Here is a 19,907-nt window from a genome sequence, read left to right on the forward strand (position 1 = left end):
TAGAGCACTTACTTATCTACCTTTGAACACGTCAATTGATATTCTTATAAGTTGCATTTTAAAAGTGGTTTCGTTTTCATTTTTCAATTTTGTAGGGCTTGCCAAGTGCATCATCATAATGTGACCTTTAATAATAAGTAATGATATAAATATTACCATTGGCGATAAAATATCAATCTTTCTGTCAGTGAGTGAGATTGATGATAATTTAAATATGCATTAATGCTTTTAAGTTTCTCTAAGTTCCATTTATAAATTAAACTAATATTATTACTATACAAAATTTTCTATTATATATGTAGAGGGAGTAATATTTTTATTATTACCTATTGTTCGATGTCATCGTTCAACAATTCGAACATATTTTTAGTTTTTGGTACAGACTTATCGTTATCTTCTTCGAGATCATCGTATCCTTCTACATCACCATATGTCTCAACATGTTCTTCCATTGCTTCAACAGTACTGGTGTTATCTTCTGTCTTTTCTTTAGTGGTGGCCTTAACTTCATCATTATTGATTGTTAGCTCATTTCTAATAAGTTGGTTCGTTGTTTCCCATCCAGCTTTTCTAGCTTTCTGGACATATTTTGCACGAGCTACTGATTTAGCAATTTTACCATCTAATCTATTTGTAATATTTAGTGCTCTTTGCAACTTTTGTTTCTCTATCAAAGTCTCAGTTTCAGTTAATTTTAGTTCTAATGCCTTCTTATTAATACCACTTTTCTTAGCTCTTTTCTTACCAATCTTAGCATCTAGTAATGCTTCATTTTTAGCAGCAGTTCTTACTAAAATATTTGTTAAATCAGTCTTTTGAGCTCTTGGCAATTCAGAAAGCGAATTAGCCTCAGGTTCAAAAACTTCTGTTAATCCCCTTCTAGCAGCCCTGGAATTCTTTGTCACTTTTCTAGCCATGAGTATCTATACTTCTTTCTCCCCTTTCATAACTTTTATGATTAAATCTGAAATATACCTCTATCTCATCTCATCTCATCTCATCTCATCTTCTTAAGTACTAAAATTTTTTTTTGTTAATGCACTGCGGAATAATTCCTACAATGTTCATACTAACCATGCATATAGTGAAAAGTGAAGAAAGGTGATTGAGATTACCTAGATAATCGATATATATATATATATATATTTAAGTCATTGATACCATTGAGTTGATAAAATTGTAGTATACTTATTGTTGCGATTATTTTATTAATTATTATTATATGCTTATAAAGTGATTAATGCTAATGGAAGTATATTATTATATATTACAATGAAACTTTTATTGGTTTTTTAAAAAAAATCATTAAATCATACATGATATGAATACATACCACAACTGAATTGTGGTAATACTTTTTAAGTATATGCTTAGAATTTTCTTCTTTGTCTTGTTAAGTTTGGACTACAATTTGTAGCCTAATTCGTTCTTATTATTCGGAGTTAGAAGAATCTTAATTGTATGGCCTTTATCACGCAGTAATCTTAACATAGCACCTTCAATTCCTTCTTCAATAGGTACTTTACCTGTGATTAAATGTCTTGCAGTATTGATGTCAATACGTTTACTTTTGAACGCTTCAATGACTTCTTCGAAATCTTCACTAGTATAACACATAGAGCCTGTATATCTTTTTTCTTGTGATGTGATATCCATAGGGAAAAATTCAACAGGTTTATGGCCCCAAACTGCGATATTAACTGCAGTTCCTCTAAATGTGCAACATTCAATTGCTACCTTTAGAGTAGCGGGTATACCGGAACAATCGAATGTGTAATCGAAACCTTGGCTGCCTGGTGCCATTTCAGTCAAAGTTTTGATTGAATTGTCTAGAGACATATTGGAAGGGTCGAATACTCTCGCACCCATTTTCTCAGCTAATTCTCTTCTAATTAGAGCTGGTTCAGAAACCACAATATCTTCACAACCGAATCCCTTCAATGCCAATATCGTGCCTAAGCCAATTGGACCACCGCCCACAATTAGCACTGAACCTCCTTGCTTATAATGTGAAACTTTAACTGCATGCCAGCAAACTGAAATTGGTTGAATTAAGGAAGCTACATCTAAAGGCATGTGATGCGGAATCTTATGACAGTGATGTTCATTGATAACCATTTTTTCGGCGAATCCACCACCTTCAACACCTGCGCCAGTTAAACCTAAATATTTGCAAATATTAGGCATCCCATTTCTACAAGCTTCGCACATTGGTGTATCTCTATTTGGAGCATTTGGCCAACGATATCTATCTATACATGTAGCTGTTGGTTCAACGACAACATGGTCACCTATTTTGAATTTTTTACAACCTGGACCGACGCTAGAGATAATTCCTGATATTTCGTGACCCATGGCTTGTGGTAAATTATTATTACTAATATGATTTACGCATCCATCCTCTGGGAAGAAAATTGCACCATCTGTATATTCTTTTAAATCTGTCCCACAAATACCACACCAAGAGATGTCAATAATTACATCATCTTCGGCATGAATATGGGGTTCTTTTAATGAGTAAGTGAATCTTACATTACCTTTACCAAAATAAGCTAAAGCTCTCATTCTAAAATTTTTGTGTATTTGTTTGAAATTAATTTAAGTATAATATTAATAGTTGATTATTTATTTGATTTGTTATGCTGATTTTACTAATTCTATAATATAAGTTTATCTTGAATATGAAGATTTAAATTATTTGAACGAAAGGAAAAAGAGAGGTAATAAATTCAATATTCACTCGATTAATATATGACCAAATTTCTTGATGTTTAAACAAATTGTAAACACCATCTGAAATATATTGTCATGTTAAAAATTACATCATTTTCCAAAATCACGTAATTATAAAGAATAAGTTGGATATATTATATCGGAAGGAGGGGCTAATCAGTAATAGGTCTAAAAATTAACAGTAAACCATTAAGCTAGATATTAAAAACCAGTTAACATCTACTACAAGCCTTCATCACTTTCAATATGAATCCAATACTAACGCCATTACGTTTTATCATAACAGAGGGTACAAACCTCACATTTTCTCTGTCGGTGATTAATTAATTAATCGATACAATAAGAATAGTAATAATTATAGAACGTATTGGTTGGTATCTTGTCACCAATAGAGACGTACCTACAGTAAAAAAATAAAGTGATTGCAATAGCATTGAAAGTTGAAATGCATAGAGCATTATTTAATACTCCCTTCTCCCCCACACTTTTCCCCCTTGCTTGGATTATGGTTTTCAATGGGTATTCTCCAGGTTGAATATGCTTCCTTCTTAAAACGTAACATTTCGAAGAGAACTTTTGAGGGGACAGGGCTGAAAAAGGAAATTTGAAGAAAAACTAATGAATAATTCGAATCGTAATAATGAAACAATCGTCAGGTTTAGAGGATAATTGAAACCATTTGGTGCATCTATCTAATATTTACTTATAACAATTGTCTTGATGTTGTAGTTATTGTTTTTGGTTTGTAGGGAAGGAAGATGGTGAAACTTTGGTAACGTTTGGTTGGACCTTTAAAAATTTAAGAAATATATTAATTTGTGGGGGTGGGGTGAAAGCATCTTGTTTTCTTAATCGATCTATATGCATCTGTATATTTATGTATTTGTAGTAAATAAGCTAAGCTTAGGTCCGTACTGCAAACCCTCTTTTTTTGGTTTATTGCTGGGTTTAGAATGGGGAATAAGGCTTTATATTGTGGAAGTAAGATAATAAATGATCTGTTAAGTTTTTTAGTTTCTGAAGAGGTTCCTGTTGATTCTATGGAACGGATGGGATTATAAAAGGTATCATTAGGAAACTTTAAAAGAAGAATGTGATTTAATTAATTGGTTATTGTCTCCAGGTGTAGCGGAACAATGGTATTGATCATATCAATCAACCATTATATATTGTAACTAGGAAAAATGCAAAAAGCATATTTTAGACACTTGGTATATTCTTGTTAGTTATCTAGCTGGATTCCACAAGAATATGGGATTGGGAAAGAAATTAAGTTTGTTAACCTGAAAGCAGAACAAAATTGAAAAATTCATATATCTTAGCAATAGTGAATTTCTGACTACTGAAAAGACTAAGCTTTTAATATGTTGATATTTTGATATTTCAAATTACAAATTATATATCATCTAAAGTAATTATCTTGAATGAAATGGTAATACCTTGTGCCATTTTAATTCTCTACATTTTATCAAGACCCCATTATCATCCTAATAAAAATATTCATACTAAGGAAAAAGGCTCCAGTCCTATTTCTTTTAAAGATCTTTCTGATACTTATCTAGTCCCCCAAGGTTTAAATATAATACCTTACTCGATCAATTTGAGAGTATCCTTGTCATACCTCATGATTAGTTCATTACATAACTAGGATAAGCTTGTTATTTGTATTATAAGTGGTATCGTTTAATTTAAAAATATTATTGGGCCTCGAAAAAAGTGATTTTTGGCTGAAACCTTTATACAGATTAATTTTCCGACCCGAGGCTCATTGATAAAGATACATTAAAATGAAAATTGATCATTTAAAAAACAATTCCCGTTATAAAAGGTTCAGAGTTCTTATAGTTTTAAGTAAAACAGATTGTTTTGTGTTATTTCAAGGTCTGTAAAGCTCGGTTCACGTTATATATAGATTTATAATGGTATCAAGGGTAGTCAAAAAGCCTAGACCTTCTAGGGTGTGTGTCCAATGTAAAAAGAGGAAATTAAGATGTGATAGACAACGACCAACTTGTACAAGATGTAAAAGATCATCAACGATTTGTACGTATGACCATGATTCAGAACTATCTGTTCCCCCTGAAGAGTCTTCTAAGACTGAGTTTATTATTCAGGAGAATGAAAGTACTTCTTTTGAACCTATTTTTTCGACAACAACAACTAATACTACTAATAGTACTGTAAGAAGTAGATCACAAGATACTCCTTCTTCTTCCATTCCTTGTATCAGTAAAGAAAACATTTATGAGGAAAGAATTTATGAACCTGAAACTACTTTAAAACAAACTCCAGATGTGATAAATAATTGTACTGAAGGTGGATTTAGCTCATATTGCCCGCCTGTTCCGATTGTAACGCCTGATAGTATAATGGCTAGTGCCATAACACCGGCAACTACAGCTGTAAATTCTAGCATTAATGGTTTGTCAAACAATATGCATTCTCCTGAAGAGGTGACGAAATCAAAATTGTATGACATTCCATTGACCGTACCATCATTTATGAAAGATATGAAGATGGAGTTATGGGAAGCAAAGGATACTATTGTAGAATATGGATGTTTAAGGTTTGTTGAGCCAGCCTTTTCGACACATACTTTTATACAATTGGATAAGTATGCTAGAGCATTATGTGGTAGCATTCATGGAATTTCTCTGATCAAACTACAAGAAAGGCTTGAAGAAAATATCGCGAAAGAAGATGGAATGATGGTAAATAATAATCCAGATAATATGGATATTCTCAGTCCATTACCATTTATCGATAAAGCTATTGTTAAATTTTTGGAAATTGATAGCCATCAAAGTCAAAATGCGCCACCGTTGAACTTCTTTTATAATTTCTATTCTATTGATGATGACGCAGATTCAAAGGCTAATACTTCTTTGTCTATTTTAATCAGTGAAATTGAGGTTATGCTGGTTGATAAGAAAGATATTGACATATTGCTGAGAAAATTCTATGAGGATATATACCCATTTTATCCTTTTATGGAGATTTCAATTTTTGAAAAGGAATTAAATTCAATTCTAGTTCTAAACTCCCAGAAGAGATATCATATCAAGATAAATGATAAAGATAAGAGGTCACAGTTACAGACATTGGCATTGTTTTTGGTTATTCTTTCGATTGCTCTAAGAAGTTGTCATTTTGAACCTAATGAAATCACGCTTTCTGAATCACTTGCAAATGATTTTGCTAGACAACATTCATTATTAGCTCATAAATTGTTATACTTATTGAATGTATTTAGGTATACTAATGAGTATAATTTTATGTGCATGTTATATATTTATATTGGTGATCATTTAAATCCGGAAAATTTGGAAATTCATGTTTCACAAACTGGATTGTTAACATTAAATTGTTTGGAACAATATGCAATTACATTGGGTTTAAATAGAGAACCAGCAAAATATGAGAGGTTGTTTGAAGTTGGTAAAGAGCAACCAGCTAAGTTGGTGAACTTAAGAAAAAAATTATGGGTTGGGGTTCAAATGTTAAAATTCCAAGTCGCTATCTCAGACGGTGAAATCAAAAAGCAAGATGTTGAGTATTGTGAAGGGTTTCTAAATTATAGCAACTTAAGAGTGAATTTAGCTGAAAATAATTTGGAGACATCATCGAAATTCGACAACACTTTAAACGTCATAATTGAGAAAAAATATCAATTATTTTTAGTTATGTCTCGGATGTTAACAAGTTTCTCTATCGCTGGTGAAGTTAATTTGCTTCCATTATTGGAAAAGGTTAAAAGAACACAAGAATTTGTAAATGAGTCATTTCCGATGACTTCCTTATTAAATGGTTTGGGATCTCAGGAAGATAACAACAAAGTTGAGCAATTTTGGAGGGGTTCTGTTATCAATTATGGATTTATTGAAAAGAGTGAAACTTTCAGAGTTAATATTATATCGACATTGGGTCTCATGAATGTTTATACCATATTGTTTATTTATTTCGAGAAAAAATCAAAATTTGATCCGGAATCTAATCAAAAATATTATGAATATTTAGTTATTGAATACTTCAAGAATTATTGTAAGGTAACCAAAATTGTTATTGAATATTTGCAAGGGAAATACCTGGCTGAAATACCCGAGAAATTTGGATCCTCTTTTGACAAATTGATATGCTTTACTATTTTTAGAATTTGGACACAACAAACTTCACTACTACTAAGATTATCTCACCTAAAGGAATTAAAGAAAAATGATGGCGATTTGGAATATGTAGAGTTGATTTCTAATATTTACAAAGAAGTTACAGAGCAGATGAGATGTTTACTTGAGCTTGGAGCTGAAAAATATGAAGAAAAGTACTATTGCTTCTATCAAACAAATTGTATGTTCAAGTACATTTTATACCTTTCTGACTCAGGTTCTTTTATTCCTGCATTGAACAAGTATTGGAAGAGAGAGCCAGGAAATACCGAAATTGAGAAAAGAATTCACAACAAGATATATATGAAATGGGGTCTACATATCAAAGATTCTGAATTCATCTTACAAAACCTGAGAAACCCAAATACGTTATCGGTTTTAACTAAGCCATTACTAATTAAAATTCAAGATTTATTTAATGACACATTTAACAAAATAGATATCCAAGAGAAGGTTTCACCAAATACTGTATTTCAATCTAATTATGATGAACAAATTTTAAATCAATTTTTAGAAAACAATTCGGCATGGTTCACCAAAATAATAGATGGGCATTTAGGAGAGCTTCCAAGTTTTGCAACTCTTTAAATTAGTCCTGTTAGGATGTTATAATCGTTTGATAATGTGTGTTGTTCAAAGCTAAATTATTTATAAATTTCTAATTTAAAAGAGGTTTTGAATATTATGAATTTTTTTTTATTTTATTACCCTCAACGTTTAGTTTTTTCTCTATTGTAAATGAAACATTAAAATTTAACCGTTTCTTTCTTAAATATCCTTAGATAAAAATGGGATATAATAGGGGAACCTAGAAATTATCGGTAAATTTTTTTATATATAATGGTTAAATAATAGTCGTATTATATAAGCAATCGCTACCAACCTGAATGCTGTTAGTCACATTTTAATATTTCTGAACTATAATTGTAGGTAATTTTTTTATTTTGATTATAAATTATATCTTAGCTGTTGACAGTAAAAAGGAAATTTGGGGAAGTTACGATTTCTAAGATATTTTTATAACATCGAATGACGTGAATGCTGATGATTGGAATAACCACTTTCCCATATGCTCAATTTATTTATACCCACTTTGATAATCTAAGGAGGAATTTTCTTGTTGTTTTCTTCCCGTTATTCTATTTCTAAGAAGTAATACAAATAGGCAGTCCCTACCATTTATTTTTTATCCATGCTTCCATATAGGTACTAATCGGTATTTATTTCCCTTTTTCGGCAATTGACTAAATATGGAATGCCAATCCATTGTTGAACGTTATAAATACAAAACTCAGAAAAGATATATTTTATTTATACTAAGAACTACATCATTACAATAATCAAGAATTCCCTTGTCATTTCCAAATAGGCGGCCAATATATGATTAATTTAGTTATTTCCAAGTAATTGCAAAACCCACCGGGTTGGATTTCCTAGGAGACATCTTTAGAGCTTTTTTAACTAGTCTGAAGGGAATAAGCTAATATAAATTGTAAAAACTTAATTAAAAACCTTTTTAACTCTACATTTATAATTTAATTTAATTAATATTTATATTTACTTCAAGATATTTAAGATTTCTTAATGAAATTAAATTGGTAAAAATGGTACTAATGTATAACTAAATGTAAATACTTTGTCAAATGGAAAGCAGTCTATAATAATATCTTGAAACGCGAAAAGGCAACATTAATAGATAGAAAATTAATTTTTTTTTGTATTGATCCTTTAAAATCTCTTGTATATCAACTTCATATCCCAATATGAACATGACTGTGATTCGGTATCTCCAATTTGACACCTCACTGAAATATTTTTAAGATTAGCACCGAATATGAATGAGACAAGAATTTCGATTAAAATAAGTTAAGATATTAGTGCTTCTAGACGGACGAAAAACACAATATTTTGAGTCGTAGTGCAAGTTCTCATGATTAAACAGGATAGTTTTAAGTTAAATTTCATTGGAATTATTTCTATTTTCATAACTTCAAAAATAAGCAAAGACTTCCAAAGAGTTAACAATGCTTTTTGTCATAAGATTCAGGAATTAAAAATTATTTCCTTTTGTATTCAATGTTTGGAGGTTATTTGCTATGATGATTGCCTTGTTGCCATCTTGCCACATCTTAGAAAAACTCAAAATTAAATTAAATCAAACTAAATAAACAGTCTTACATTATTATATTATGAGGAATTGCCAATTTTACTAGCACTGAGTCCTAAGAAAAAGAAAGAAAACTATTTGACTTGTAGAAAAAAAGAATTCTTTAGATTACTATCCCCGCAAGACGATATTCGTTTTCGAACTCTTCTTCGGAGAAATACGTTTGACCCCGGAAAATTGTTTGCCGTTTTTGTATGACATAGAAGAGTTTTCACTAAATTATTTAAAAAAGTAATTAGATATGCTTGAAATTTGTAAGTTTATATCTGGCAACACAAGATACCTCAAAACCCGAAGAGGAAAACTAGCTGTTGTAATGTTTATCGTAAAATCCTAAGTTTGGAAACCTTTCTTTTTCCATTCTGTCAAAATAGAGTAACTAAAAGAATGGAGGTGAAGTTAGGTTAGATTAGGTCTTAACCCCAGATAAAATAAACGAGTAAACAATTCAGGAAGAGCAAAGTATGTAGTAAAAGAAAAGAAAAGAAAAGAATCAAGATATCTAATCTAATATTTTACCGGTCATACTCAATTAAATTATATGAGGTTGTTTGTGGAACAAATCTACAAGAAATACAATAAGATCCCTGATATCTCAAAGTCCATCTTCAATTGGTTGGAACAACTGCATGAATTGGAAGATATTTCTCTTATTAGGTTATCCATTTTTATGTCTAATTGACCTGTTATTATGAAATCAATTAAAAAAAAATTAGATGTAGTCAGGTTTAAAAAGTGAAATAAAACTCTTGAACTCTTGAAAACTAGGTTGAAAACGAATTAATTGAGAATAAATGGCCCGGAATATTGTAAAGGAATTTTCATCAACATTTAGTAATGATATTGTAATAATAATAGTAAGCTGATGGGAAAAAAATAGGTATGCCTGTGTGATTGAGGTACCTATGGTGATGAAACAGAGTAAAACTTGTATCGTAATTCTCTATTTTTAATTCATAATTTTTCTAGAAAATAATGAGGGCGATGCCAACAATAATTACTAATTTTAACAGATCTTTCATAGTGATAATTATTGAAACGAAATTATTTTTGCTCTTCATTTTTTTCAAGATTAATCTGTAATTTATCTTGAATTCTTTTCTTTTTCTTTCTATTTTCATATACATCATTTCCCAAACTGCGGAGAAACATGGATGAAATTGCGGAGAAACCCACATTTATACATAAAATAAATTTTTTCTCTGTGAAATATCTTACCTTGCAAAGATATCATGGGCTTTCGGATAAAGAAATCCGTTCCTAGTAACTTTAACGTCATCGAAAATAATTCATTAAGAAAACCTAAAAAGTGTTTTTTATTGTTGTTCCAAGTTGAATATACCTGTTGTCCTTTTCTAAAGATGCAGACAGATACAATCATAAGCACAAATTAGAAGCTTTTGAAAAAATTTAATTAAAACCAGGAAATGATTAAAGAGAAGGACCAACAAAGGAACAACAACGCTAGTGTTAAATTTGTATTATAGTTAGTTACATTCAAGTTCATTTCTGTAGTTACAAAATTAATACGTAGTGGAAAAATAGAAAATAAATTTTTCTTCTCTCTTCAATGGATTACGCATATGTTTCATTGTTTACAAATTTCTTTTTTGAGATCACGAAAAGTGAAAGAAAAAACTAAACAGATACAAACTCTAAAATTATAAATTATTAAAACTTCCAATACTGGCAGGAAATTATGAACTGACACTGAATTGATGAATATTTTAGTGAAAAAATACTGTATAATGAGTATTTATGAAAAATTTTCCTTTTACCATGTAGTTAATTTAACCTAAATACATCAACGACAGTAGAACTAAAAAGTAAAATAAAATATGCAACCAGACATGCAGTTAGCCGGTATTTTTTTACAACCAGGCATAGAGTTAGCCGGTATTTTTTTTTGCAACCACAAACCTCTTCTTTTGTAGTGAAATTATACACGGAAAAGTGGGAGATTGGAAGATACAGCGATAAAAGGTAGATTTTCCGACTAAAGAATATTTATTTTGTCAATCAGTAGCTTAAAAAAGTTATTTTTCTAAAGAAACAAAGGAGGATTAGGAGGGAAAAACAATGAAAGAGAAAATTACTGGAAAATTATTGATTGGTAGCAATTCTTCTAAGGAGAAATTGGTTGTAAAAATATATGAAACTTACTACCTTGTATATTCTGTAACCTCTAGGAATTACAGCCAAAGTTAATCCTTAAACCAGCGGATAATAGTGTTCCAAATAACTTATATTAGTATTTCCTAACAGTATTTTCCCATAAAGAAGTAAAATCTTGCACCCCCGGATAAATAGTTCTTTGATTAGCATTAGAACATTACCGGGAACAAAATGAAATAAAAAAAATATTGAGACGTAGTTGGAATCAATATCAGCTGAATAAGGAATAAGTTTGTAAAGAAAGCAAAGCTTTTCGATGTTCTTGTTAGTTAGTGTTTCGATTGTAGGAATGTATTGCGGGACACAAAGCACTTGTGTATTAATTATTTCATAAAACTAAAACAAACAAGTAAAATTTGATGTTAGGTTTTAATTCCGAGACAATCCACGCAGCAAAGGCGACTAGTCTGCAAAGATTGATCCAGTTTTGTTTTCTTCTTCTTTTCATTGTGTGTAGTATATTGTCTTATTGTTACTTCATCTAATATTAAGTTTTTGCGGGTGAGTGGAGAGAGTTTTATTGCAGAATATACGTTTCCATATAATCCGAAGCAGTATTTTCTTTGTACGTGTCCATACTTACAATAATCCCCCCACATCTGATACAGTAATCAATGAGAACAACACCATAGTCTAATCTTTTTTTGTTATAAATTTTATCCTATAATTAATCCGTATAAACGAAAACTATATAGTATTCTAGCTAATAAGAATCTTAAGTCAATTACTAGAGGAATCGATGTGGTAAATTAAAATGAGCTTTTCAACTTCCTCTTTAGGTCATTGCAATTTACTTTTTTTGCTTGATAGTTGCATGTATCGTCAATTTTCGTATTTCAACCATTATTTTGATATTACTGATTGTCAAGTAAGAATATTGTAGTAGAATGGAAAAGAACAGGAATAAGTAAAAATAAGAAAAAAAAAAGTAAATGGTGGAGGGGAAATCACATAACCGACAATTAACCGAATCTTTTTCATGACAGCAGTTACCAGTTTCCTGACCAATATTAAAAAACAATTGTACTAGAATGAGGACAAGGCATCCACAACAAACAATATCAAATAGGTTTAATATCCAGTAGAGAGCACTGACAGTCAGCAATAATACATCATCAGTTGGAAAAAAATAAAAATAAAAACAAAATCATGTCAAAAATAGAATATTTCTCTTATTCGTTTCTTCATTTCAAACAAAGATATTCTATGATAACGTAAAACTCAAGGCTAAAACGGAAAAAGAAAAAGCCAAAATATAATGAACGATGGATGAATACCGAGAGGACAGGCATCCGCACAGTAAAACCTCTAGCAGTGGGGCCTTGTAAAGAGAAGTCAAACTAATATGCCCATCGCCGTTCTCTTTCCCGAAACTGATATCCAACTAATTCTTATTACGATACAGCGAATTTTAACTTCCACGCACTAAACTCTGCATAACATAAGAAATTTTCAGATATCTTCTTTTTTTCACGATCAATCTGAAAGAAAAACATCAATAGAACAAATATCATCATCGTTGCCAAATTGTGGGTTAGACGGTTGTCTTTAAAGTTCACTAGTCCAGCATTAATTGCAGTTGTAGCATGGTGTGGTTCTTGCTGCTGCTACTGCTACTGCTACTAATACTCCAGATATTTGTCAACAGTAGCTCTTTTTGAATTCTCTTTCTGCTGTAATTGTTGCTGAAACGAAAATGAAAACGAATTCGAAAACAAAAACAAAAACAAAGGAATTAAAATTTTCATTGTGAATTTCAACTTATCTGCCTTCCTTTATTCTTGGGGTCTTATCCTATGTCAATATTAGTGCTAAAGTAACAATGGGGTTGTTTGGTTAGAACCTACTTCTGAATAATGTTAGTAAAAAAAAGAAAAAAAAATAAAATTAATACTAAAATTGCTGTTGTTATTGTTTGTTTGCTGCTATTCCCCCCAGTTCTGTCAAAGATCCATTCCCAACAGAATAATTACAACAACACTTTCCAATTTAATATTATCTTTTTTTTTGGGTATTCAATACCTGTTTTTGCTGTGCTGTTTCTCTGTAATTCTGGTTTCTGGCATTTTTCGGATGGTTGTTTAACCGTAATGGGTGGGTGGGTTAGATCAAATATCAATATATTTCAATTTTTACAAGTGGGTTGACAATGCGGCGAAGAAAGATACGACGGAAAAAGAATAAACTATTAGCACTTGAACTATGGGGTTAACGACTATACTTACAGAGGAGATCGGGAAAAGAAACTGTTTTATTTCTTTTATTCTTCTGTCGTTAATGCTAAAACTATTGTAAAATATTTTATTTTGATTCATTCGAGTTAACTCTGGTTTTCGAAATTGATGGACTATATCCTATGCATGGGTTTCTTTCTCCACTTTTATTTTCTGTGGGATGTTTATGGTCAATAAGAAATACCAGAGATCGAGTAAAAAGAGGGAAACCACTATAGCTATCACTTACATTAGTAGGGCATCTTTCTCTTTCTAATAGCAATAATAGTAATTGTGAAAGAGATGCAATTGAAGTAATTTATTTTGCAATTTCTTCAAGATCATGGATTTTATTAAACTTTTCTAAATTTTAAAAACATATAAAAGGAATGGTAATTTTATTCAAATTAACAAAATTCAATTTCTAATCCATTCTAATTTTTTCAATTATATTCTATTTTATGTCACAACAAAACATCAAACAAATTTGATATAAAACATTATTATAACTAATAATGTCAAATAGTATTACAGATTCACAAAATATGGCCAATGTCGGTCACTCTGACAACTTGGAACCAATATCCTCTCAAAACTCTACTCCATCAAACAAGATGGGCGGTGATGACATGGATTTGAAAGCTGAAGGACATGAAGAATATATTCAAGAAGTTGGTCCATTAAGTCAATATTTCGGTGTCTTAGCTTTATGTTTAATGGTTGCCTTTGGTGGTTTCATTTTTGGTTGGGATACTGGTACCATTTCAGGTTTCATTGCTCAAAAGGATTTCTTGAGAAGATTGGGTTCCCTTAACGACGAAGGTGTATACTATTTCTCCAAGGTTAGAACTGGTTTAGTTGTTGGTATTTTTAACGTTGGTTGTGCCATCGGTGGTTTAACTTTAGGTGGTACTGGTGATAGATATGGTCGTCGTATTGGTTTAATGATTGTTACTGTTGTCTATATCGTTGGTATCGTTATTCAAATTGCCACCATTAACAAATGGTACCAATACTTCATCGGTAGAATTATTTCTGGTATGGGTGTTGGTGGTATTGCTGTCTTGTCCCCAACTTTGATTTCTGAAACTGCTCCAGCTCATTTAAGAGGTACCGCTGTCGCTTTCTACCAATTAATGATTACTGCAGGTATTTTCTTGGGTTACTGTACTAACTATGGTACCAAAAATTACGACAATTCTGTTCAATGGAGAGTTCCATTAGGTTTAGGTTTTGCTTGGGCTTTGTTCATGCTTGGTGGTATGACTTTGGTCCCAGAATCCCCAAGATATTTAGTTCAAGAAGGTAGAATTGAAGAAGCTAAGAGATCATTAGCTATCTCTAACAAGTGTACTGTTGATTCCCCAGTTGTCATCGGTGAATACGAAAACATTGCTGCTGGTGTTGAAGCTGAAAGATCTGCTGGTTCTGCTACATGGGGTGAATTATTTTCTACAAATGGTAAGATCTTGCAAAGAGTCATTATGGGTGTTATGGTTAACTCACTGCAACAATTGACCGGTGCTAACTATTTCTTCTACTATGGTACTACTGTTTTCCAAGCTGTTGGTTTGGAAGATTCTTTCGAAACATCTATTGTTTTTGGTATTGTTAACTTTGCCTCTACTTTTGTTGCCCTATGGACTGTTGAAAGATTCGGTCGTCGTCGTTGTTTGTTATGGGGCTCTGCTACTATGACATGTTGTTTCGTTATTTATGCTTCTGTCGGTGTTACTAGATTATATCCAGATGGTATTGACAACAAGGAAATCAGTACTTCGACCGGTGCTGGTAACTGTATGATTTGTTTCACCTGTTTCTTCATTTTCTGTTTTGCTACTACCTGGGCTCCAACTGCTTATGTTATTATTTCTGAATCATTCCCATTGAGAATCAGAGCTAAGGCTATTTCTGTTGCTGTTGGTGCTAACTGGTTGTGGGGTTTCTTGATTTCTTTCTTTACACCATTTATTACCGAGGCTATTAACTTCTACTATGGTTACGTTTTCATGGGTTGTTTAGTTTTCTCCTGGTTCTATGTTTTCTTCTTTGTTTGTGAAACTAAAGGTTTATCTTTGGAAGAAGTTAATGAAATGTACGAAGAAGGTGTTTTGCCATGGAAATCTCCAAACTGGGTTCCATCTGGTAGAAGAGATATGGGTTATGACGCTGATGCCGCTTTGCATGATAACAAGCCATGGTACAAGAGATTCATGTAAATTTAATGATAAAGTTCTAATATTAATTTTCCAAATTTAATTTTTTTGTTATGTTAATTTTTAATGTCAATTTTCTTTTTCAAGAATTTTAAGAAACTGATCCTTTACGATAAACTAATAAATTATTCAAAACCTTAATTACAATGATTTTATAGTTTTAACTATTATACATTTTAAAGAGGATTCATAATATCTAATATTTTTAATAAAAATTCTACATATTTTTTAAAGTTTTTTTCTTTCTTGGACTCGATAACAATTTGTAGTTGGATAGTTTTTCTTTGTCTCTGTATTGCTTGTTTTGTAGGTACATACTGTAATTAAGAACACAAATTTCAAATAAAGAAAGTTATTTGTAGATACATTAATTTATATATTTAAGAAGACAGAAGCAATTGAAAGATTGCAACGTAGAGTTCTCATTTTTCTCAAGAATCGTGAGTCGGAGATTACTATCTTAACTAATCTTAGGACAACTTTCAAGACTTATTGATATGTATAAGGAGGACAACAAGCTTATCATATCTCCTATCAATAGAAATAAATATATATGAGGATGTTTTGTTGCAAAACAAAATTGAAATAACCCAAGTCCTTAGATGTTAATAACACTGAGAAAAATCAGAGGTAATAATAACTTTGTTATATGATTTAAAAAATAATTTTTTACTCCCTTTTTTCCACAACAATATATAATTTCACCATATTGAAATACTAATACAATTTCCATCATTCGAAGCCAATTGTGCATTTATTTCGTGCAATTCTGGACCATTAAATTATTTTTTCAGATTTTCCAATTAAGGATGAAGAGAATATAATATGCTGTAATCATGATTCTAAGGTAGATTAACATGGTTCGGTTGAATACCGGAATTGAAATTAAAGTGAATGTTTAAAAAAAGCAACCATGTTTAATGGGACGATGACATATAACAAATTTATCGATGTACCCCAAGCAAACATTCGTAATGAAACTTTATTAGCGTAATTCTATGAAATATTAAGCATTAATTACATTCCGAATTAAGTGAATGGCTAAAATTTGATTTTATTATTTACGATGAAATCTAAGAGTAGTTTCTTAAGCAAGGAAGACGATTTATAGTTTCAAAAATTATTTATTTTTGTAATGTGTTTGTACTATAAAATATTACTGTGGTAAATTAAAAAAGTTAATTACAACGGGTAATAAATTTGCAATAATAATTTCGATTTTAATCGTTGAATTGATCCATAACCCTCTTGCCCTTTATATATAGATAATACTTATTTCTTTCATTTTCTAACATGATGTAGATCATAAAGTAAATTACATACTTACGCTATTATTGGAAATAATTTTGGAAGTTCTAGTCAGTTTATCATGAAATTAGTTAGATATACCAACCTATATAAAAAATCGAATTTATTAATTTAATGGGTCATGAAATTTTTTTTTTCGTTTCCTTTGGTCCAATTCTAATATTTCAATTTTTTAACCTGATTGATAAGTTGTTAGTTTGGTCTAGAGTAGCTTCAATCCTCTAATGGGTTAGTATATTATTATACTATATTCATTTATGAATCTTTCAATTAGAAGCTCCTCAGATATTTTCCAGTTTTGATCAATTTTTGTTGAAAATGGGTCAAAAAAGTATACATTGAGAATTTGAAGTCGGATGATTCCCAAATTCTGTACAAAACTTTATCCTAATTACAGCATATTTTCTTTGAATAAAAATTTTATTCAGTTCATGATGAGTTTATCGTTGTTAAAAGTTTGATTTAGATTGTTGTTCAATGAAGAAATAAATAAATCAAGATGAAGAATAACCATTTGCTTAAGAACTTGGATTTAAATTATTTTGAAATTTAGTTTTTTCATAATACAAACCAGTGTAGTCAAAGTCAAAGTCAAAGTCAAAAGAAATAGTGGAATTAGACAGCTAATTTGTATTTAGAAATTTTTTGAATGGACAAGAATGAACTAAAATTCGATATCAAGATTCTATCTATACTAAATATGTAATGAAAAAAAATCATAGAAGAGCTTAAAAAAACTTTCAAGAATGACAAATTTTTTGAATTTATTTAGGGAATCCAAAGTAAGAAATAATAATGGTCTAATTTTTAATTGAAATATTACACAATTGACTTAACCTGGATTAGTAATTTCTCAAGTAAAATGATTCCATTCTATTCTGAATTCTATTTAAATGTACTAGTTGAATAATTCATGAGATTAAATTCGATTATCAAATTATTTTTCCCATTTGAAACAGTCATAATTTCATTAAATAGGATTGAGGATACGTTTGATAATCTAAACCTCAGTGATGATACTTACAACTTGTTACCAAAATTAGTCGTATTTTGTAAATATTGCAATAAAACAAAAATTCGTTACCCCCTTGCTTTAATGATATCTACAGGATTATTTAAATTAATTTAAGAAAAATAGAACTTAGAGAGAGGAGTCTGACATCATAAAATTTATTACAATTCAATTTTTAAAAATTATGAACTAGATCGAATGGATTTTTATTAAGTTGTCAAAAATTTGTAGTTCTAGAACAACCTATAAAGGTAAATGGATAAGAGCGTTTGAAAAACGTTACCTTAACAAATAATTGGAATTATGAATTAGAAAAGAATCAAATTATATTAAGTAAAAATATTTGATACAAAAATTAACAAATAGAGGCACAGCCTATCCTGCATATATAGTACGTTATCAAATATCTGATAATTATTAATTATCAATATCTTTCCAAAAAAGGAATGTCCTTAGATACCAAATATTAGTAGTTTCTTTTATTGTTCGGAAAAAGTTTAAATTATTGACCCAGATAGATATAATCCGAATAATGCATTAATGCGGAAAAACCCCTCTGAAGATTTTACAGAGATCTGAAATGGGATTTAACAGAAGTATGCGCAGAGAAGGAAAAATTCATGTAGCAATTGAATATAAGGCTATATTTATCACTTAAAATAAAGGGTTTATAATAGATCTCTCAATATATATGATTCAAAAATTTCTGACTGAGATCTATCATAGCTTTGAAGATAATTTTTCAAGTTTACAAATCTCAAATTTAGGAAAAGTTAATGATAAAGGCTACTGAAGTTTAGGTTTCGGAATACTGACTAAACTTGACATACTGATGATCCTATAGGGAATCTTCGACTATACCAGTAGAAAAAAAATACTTCATTTTTACCAATTTGCTCTTTGTAGAAATGTCTAAAAGAATCGTATAGAACATCTTTAGAAGTCTATTTTTTAGTTCAACATATACACTATTCGAACTTAAGCTGCATTTCCATATGTACAACCGCTCCTACGTTCCATTAGGATAGCGAGATAATTTCAGGGTCGTAATATCAATTTTCAATTTTCAATTATTCTTTTTTACTTAGTAATAATGAAGAAGAGTATCTGATACGCAATAGATTGTAAAGATTTCAGGTTAATGGTGCCGGAAAAAAAATACGGATATGGAGAATCAAGTATTGCTCTCTTGTTAGGTAGTGGCAGTATTTTACTAAAAAAAATGTAAAATTAAGATGATATTATTACAATTCACATATTACAATAATACTTGAAAAAAAATTCATCATGCCTAGAGCTAAAATCTGGCCCCTGATAGCCTTCCAAATATTTTTGGTAGGCAGTTTAATTATACTTGTAGAAAATTTACAATAAATGTTGAAAATAGTGGTAACAAGCATAAGAGTTTTGGTCTAAGCACAGTAATTTGAATAAATGTAACTTCTTTAGGAACTATTATCTAATTTGGTATCTCTTTAGATTAAAGGTAGAGACAACAATAGTAATTAATTAAACATGATTTTACCTTTATCATTAGAACAGCCATATCTATCTATGTGGTAATAATGATGCTATTTTCTTTTACCTTCTTGAATTTATTAGAAATGACTTTGAGGGTAGAATATTTTTTAACTCTGGCTTAGTAAAAATAGAATCAACCAATAGTTATTTCCATCGATAAACAAATGATAAGTTATTGCTAATATTATTAAATGTTTTTGAAACTAATTGAACCCTATATAAAGGAAATAAGTTAGCTCCAACTTTGGTTTTAAGAGTTTTTGAGTTCATTAAAGTTATTGATTTCAATATCTTGTGTACTCCAAAGAGTGAAAAAAAGAAGGTATCAGCAAGCTAGAAATAATCACAGTGATTTACAATAACTCAAATAATAAGGTGATTAAAAATTAGGGGCAACAT

At 30.3% G+C, this 19,907-nt stretch overlaps 4 protein-coding genes across 4 annotated transcripts; 2 read left to right on the plus strand and 2 right to left on the minus strand.

The window, feature by feature from the left end:
- Window positions 1–326: 326 nt before the first annotated feature.
- ECM1 (Ecm1p) lies at window positions 327–917 on the minus strand (the record flags this gene model as incomplete). The annotated part of the gene is made up of 1 exon (XM_001643567.1): window positions 327–917. The coding sequence occupies one exon, from the start codon at window positions 915–917 to the stop codon at window positions 327–329; it is 591 nt and encodes a 196-aa protein (XP_001643617.1).
- A 487-nt stretch (window positions 918–1,404) lies between these two features.
- On the minus strand, window positions 1,405–2,565 carry Kpol_1049p18 (2,3-butanediol dehydrogenase; the record flags this gene model as incomplete). The annotated part of the gene is made up of 1 exon (XM_001643568.1): window positions 1,405–2,565. One exon carries the CDS (start codon window positions 2,563–2,565, stop codon window positions 1,405–1,407), a length of 1,161 nt encoding a protein of 386 aa, XP_001643618.1.
- Window positions 2,566–4,652: 2,087 nt separating this feature from the next.
- Window positions 4,653–7,484, plus strand: Kpol_1049p19 (uncharacterized protein; the record flags this gene model as incomplete). Its single annotated transcript, XM_001643569.1, has 1 exon — window positions 4,653–7,484. One exon carries the CDS (start codon window positions 4,653–4,655, stop codon window positions 7,482–7,484), a length of 2,832 nt encoding a protein of 943 aa, XP_001643619.1.
- Window positions 7,485–13,966: 6,482 nt separating this feature from the next.
- On the plus strand, window positions 13,967–15,670 carry Kpol_1049p20 (sugar porter family MFS transporter; the record flags this gene model as incomplete). Its single annotated transcript, XM_001643570.1, has 1 exon — window positions 13,967–15,670. The coding sequence occupies one exon, from the start codon at window positions 13,967–13,969 to the stop codon at window positions 15,668–15,670; it is 1,704 nt and encodes a 567-aa protein (XP_001643620.1).
- Window positions 15,671–19,907: the final 4,237 nt, after the last annotated feature.

This window comes from Vanderwaltozyma polyspora, genomic scaffold (genome assembly GCF_000150035.1).
Source record: "Vanderwaltozyma polyspora DSM 70294 KpolScaffold1049 genomic scaffold, whole genome shotgun sequence".
In the NCBI taxonomy this organism is placed as follows: domain Eukaryota; kingdom Fungi; phylum Ascomycota; class Saccharomycetes; order Saccharomycetales; family Saccharomycetaceae; genus Vanderwaltozyma; species Vanderwaltozyma polyspora.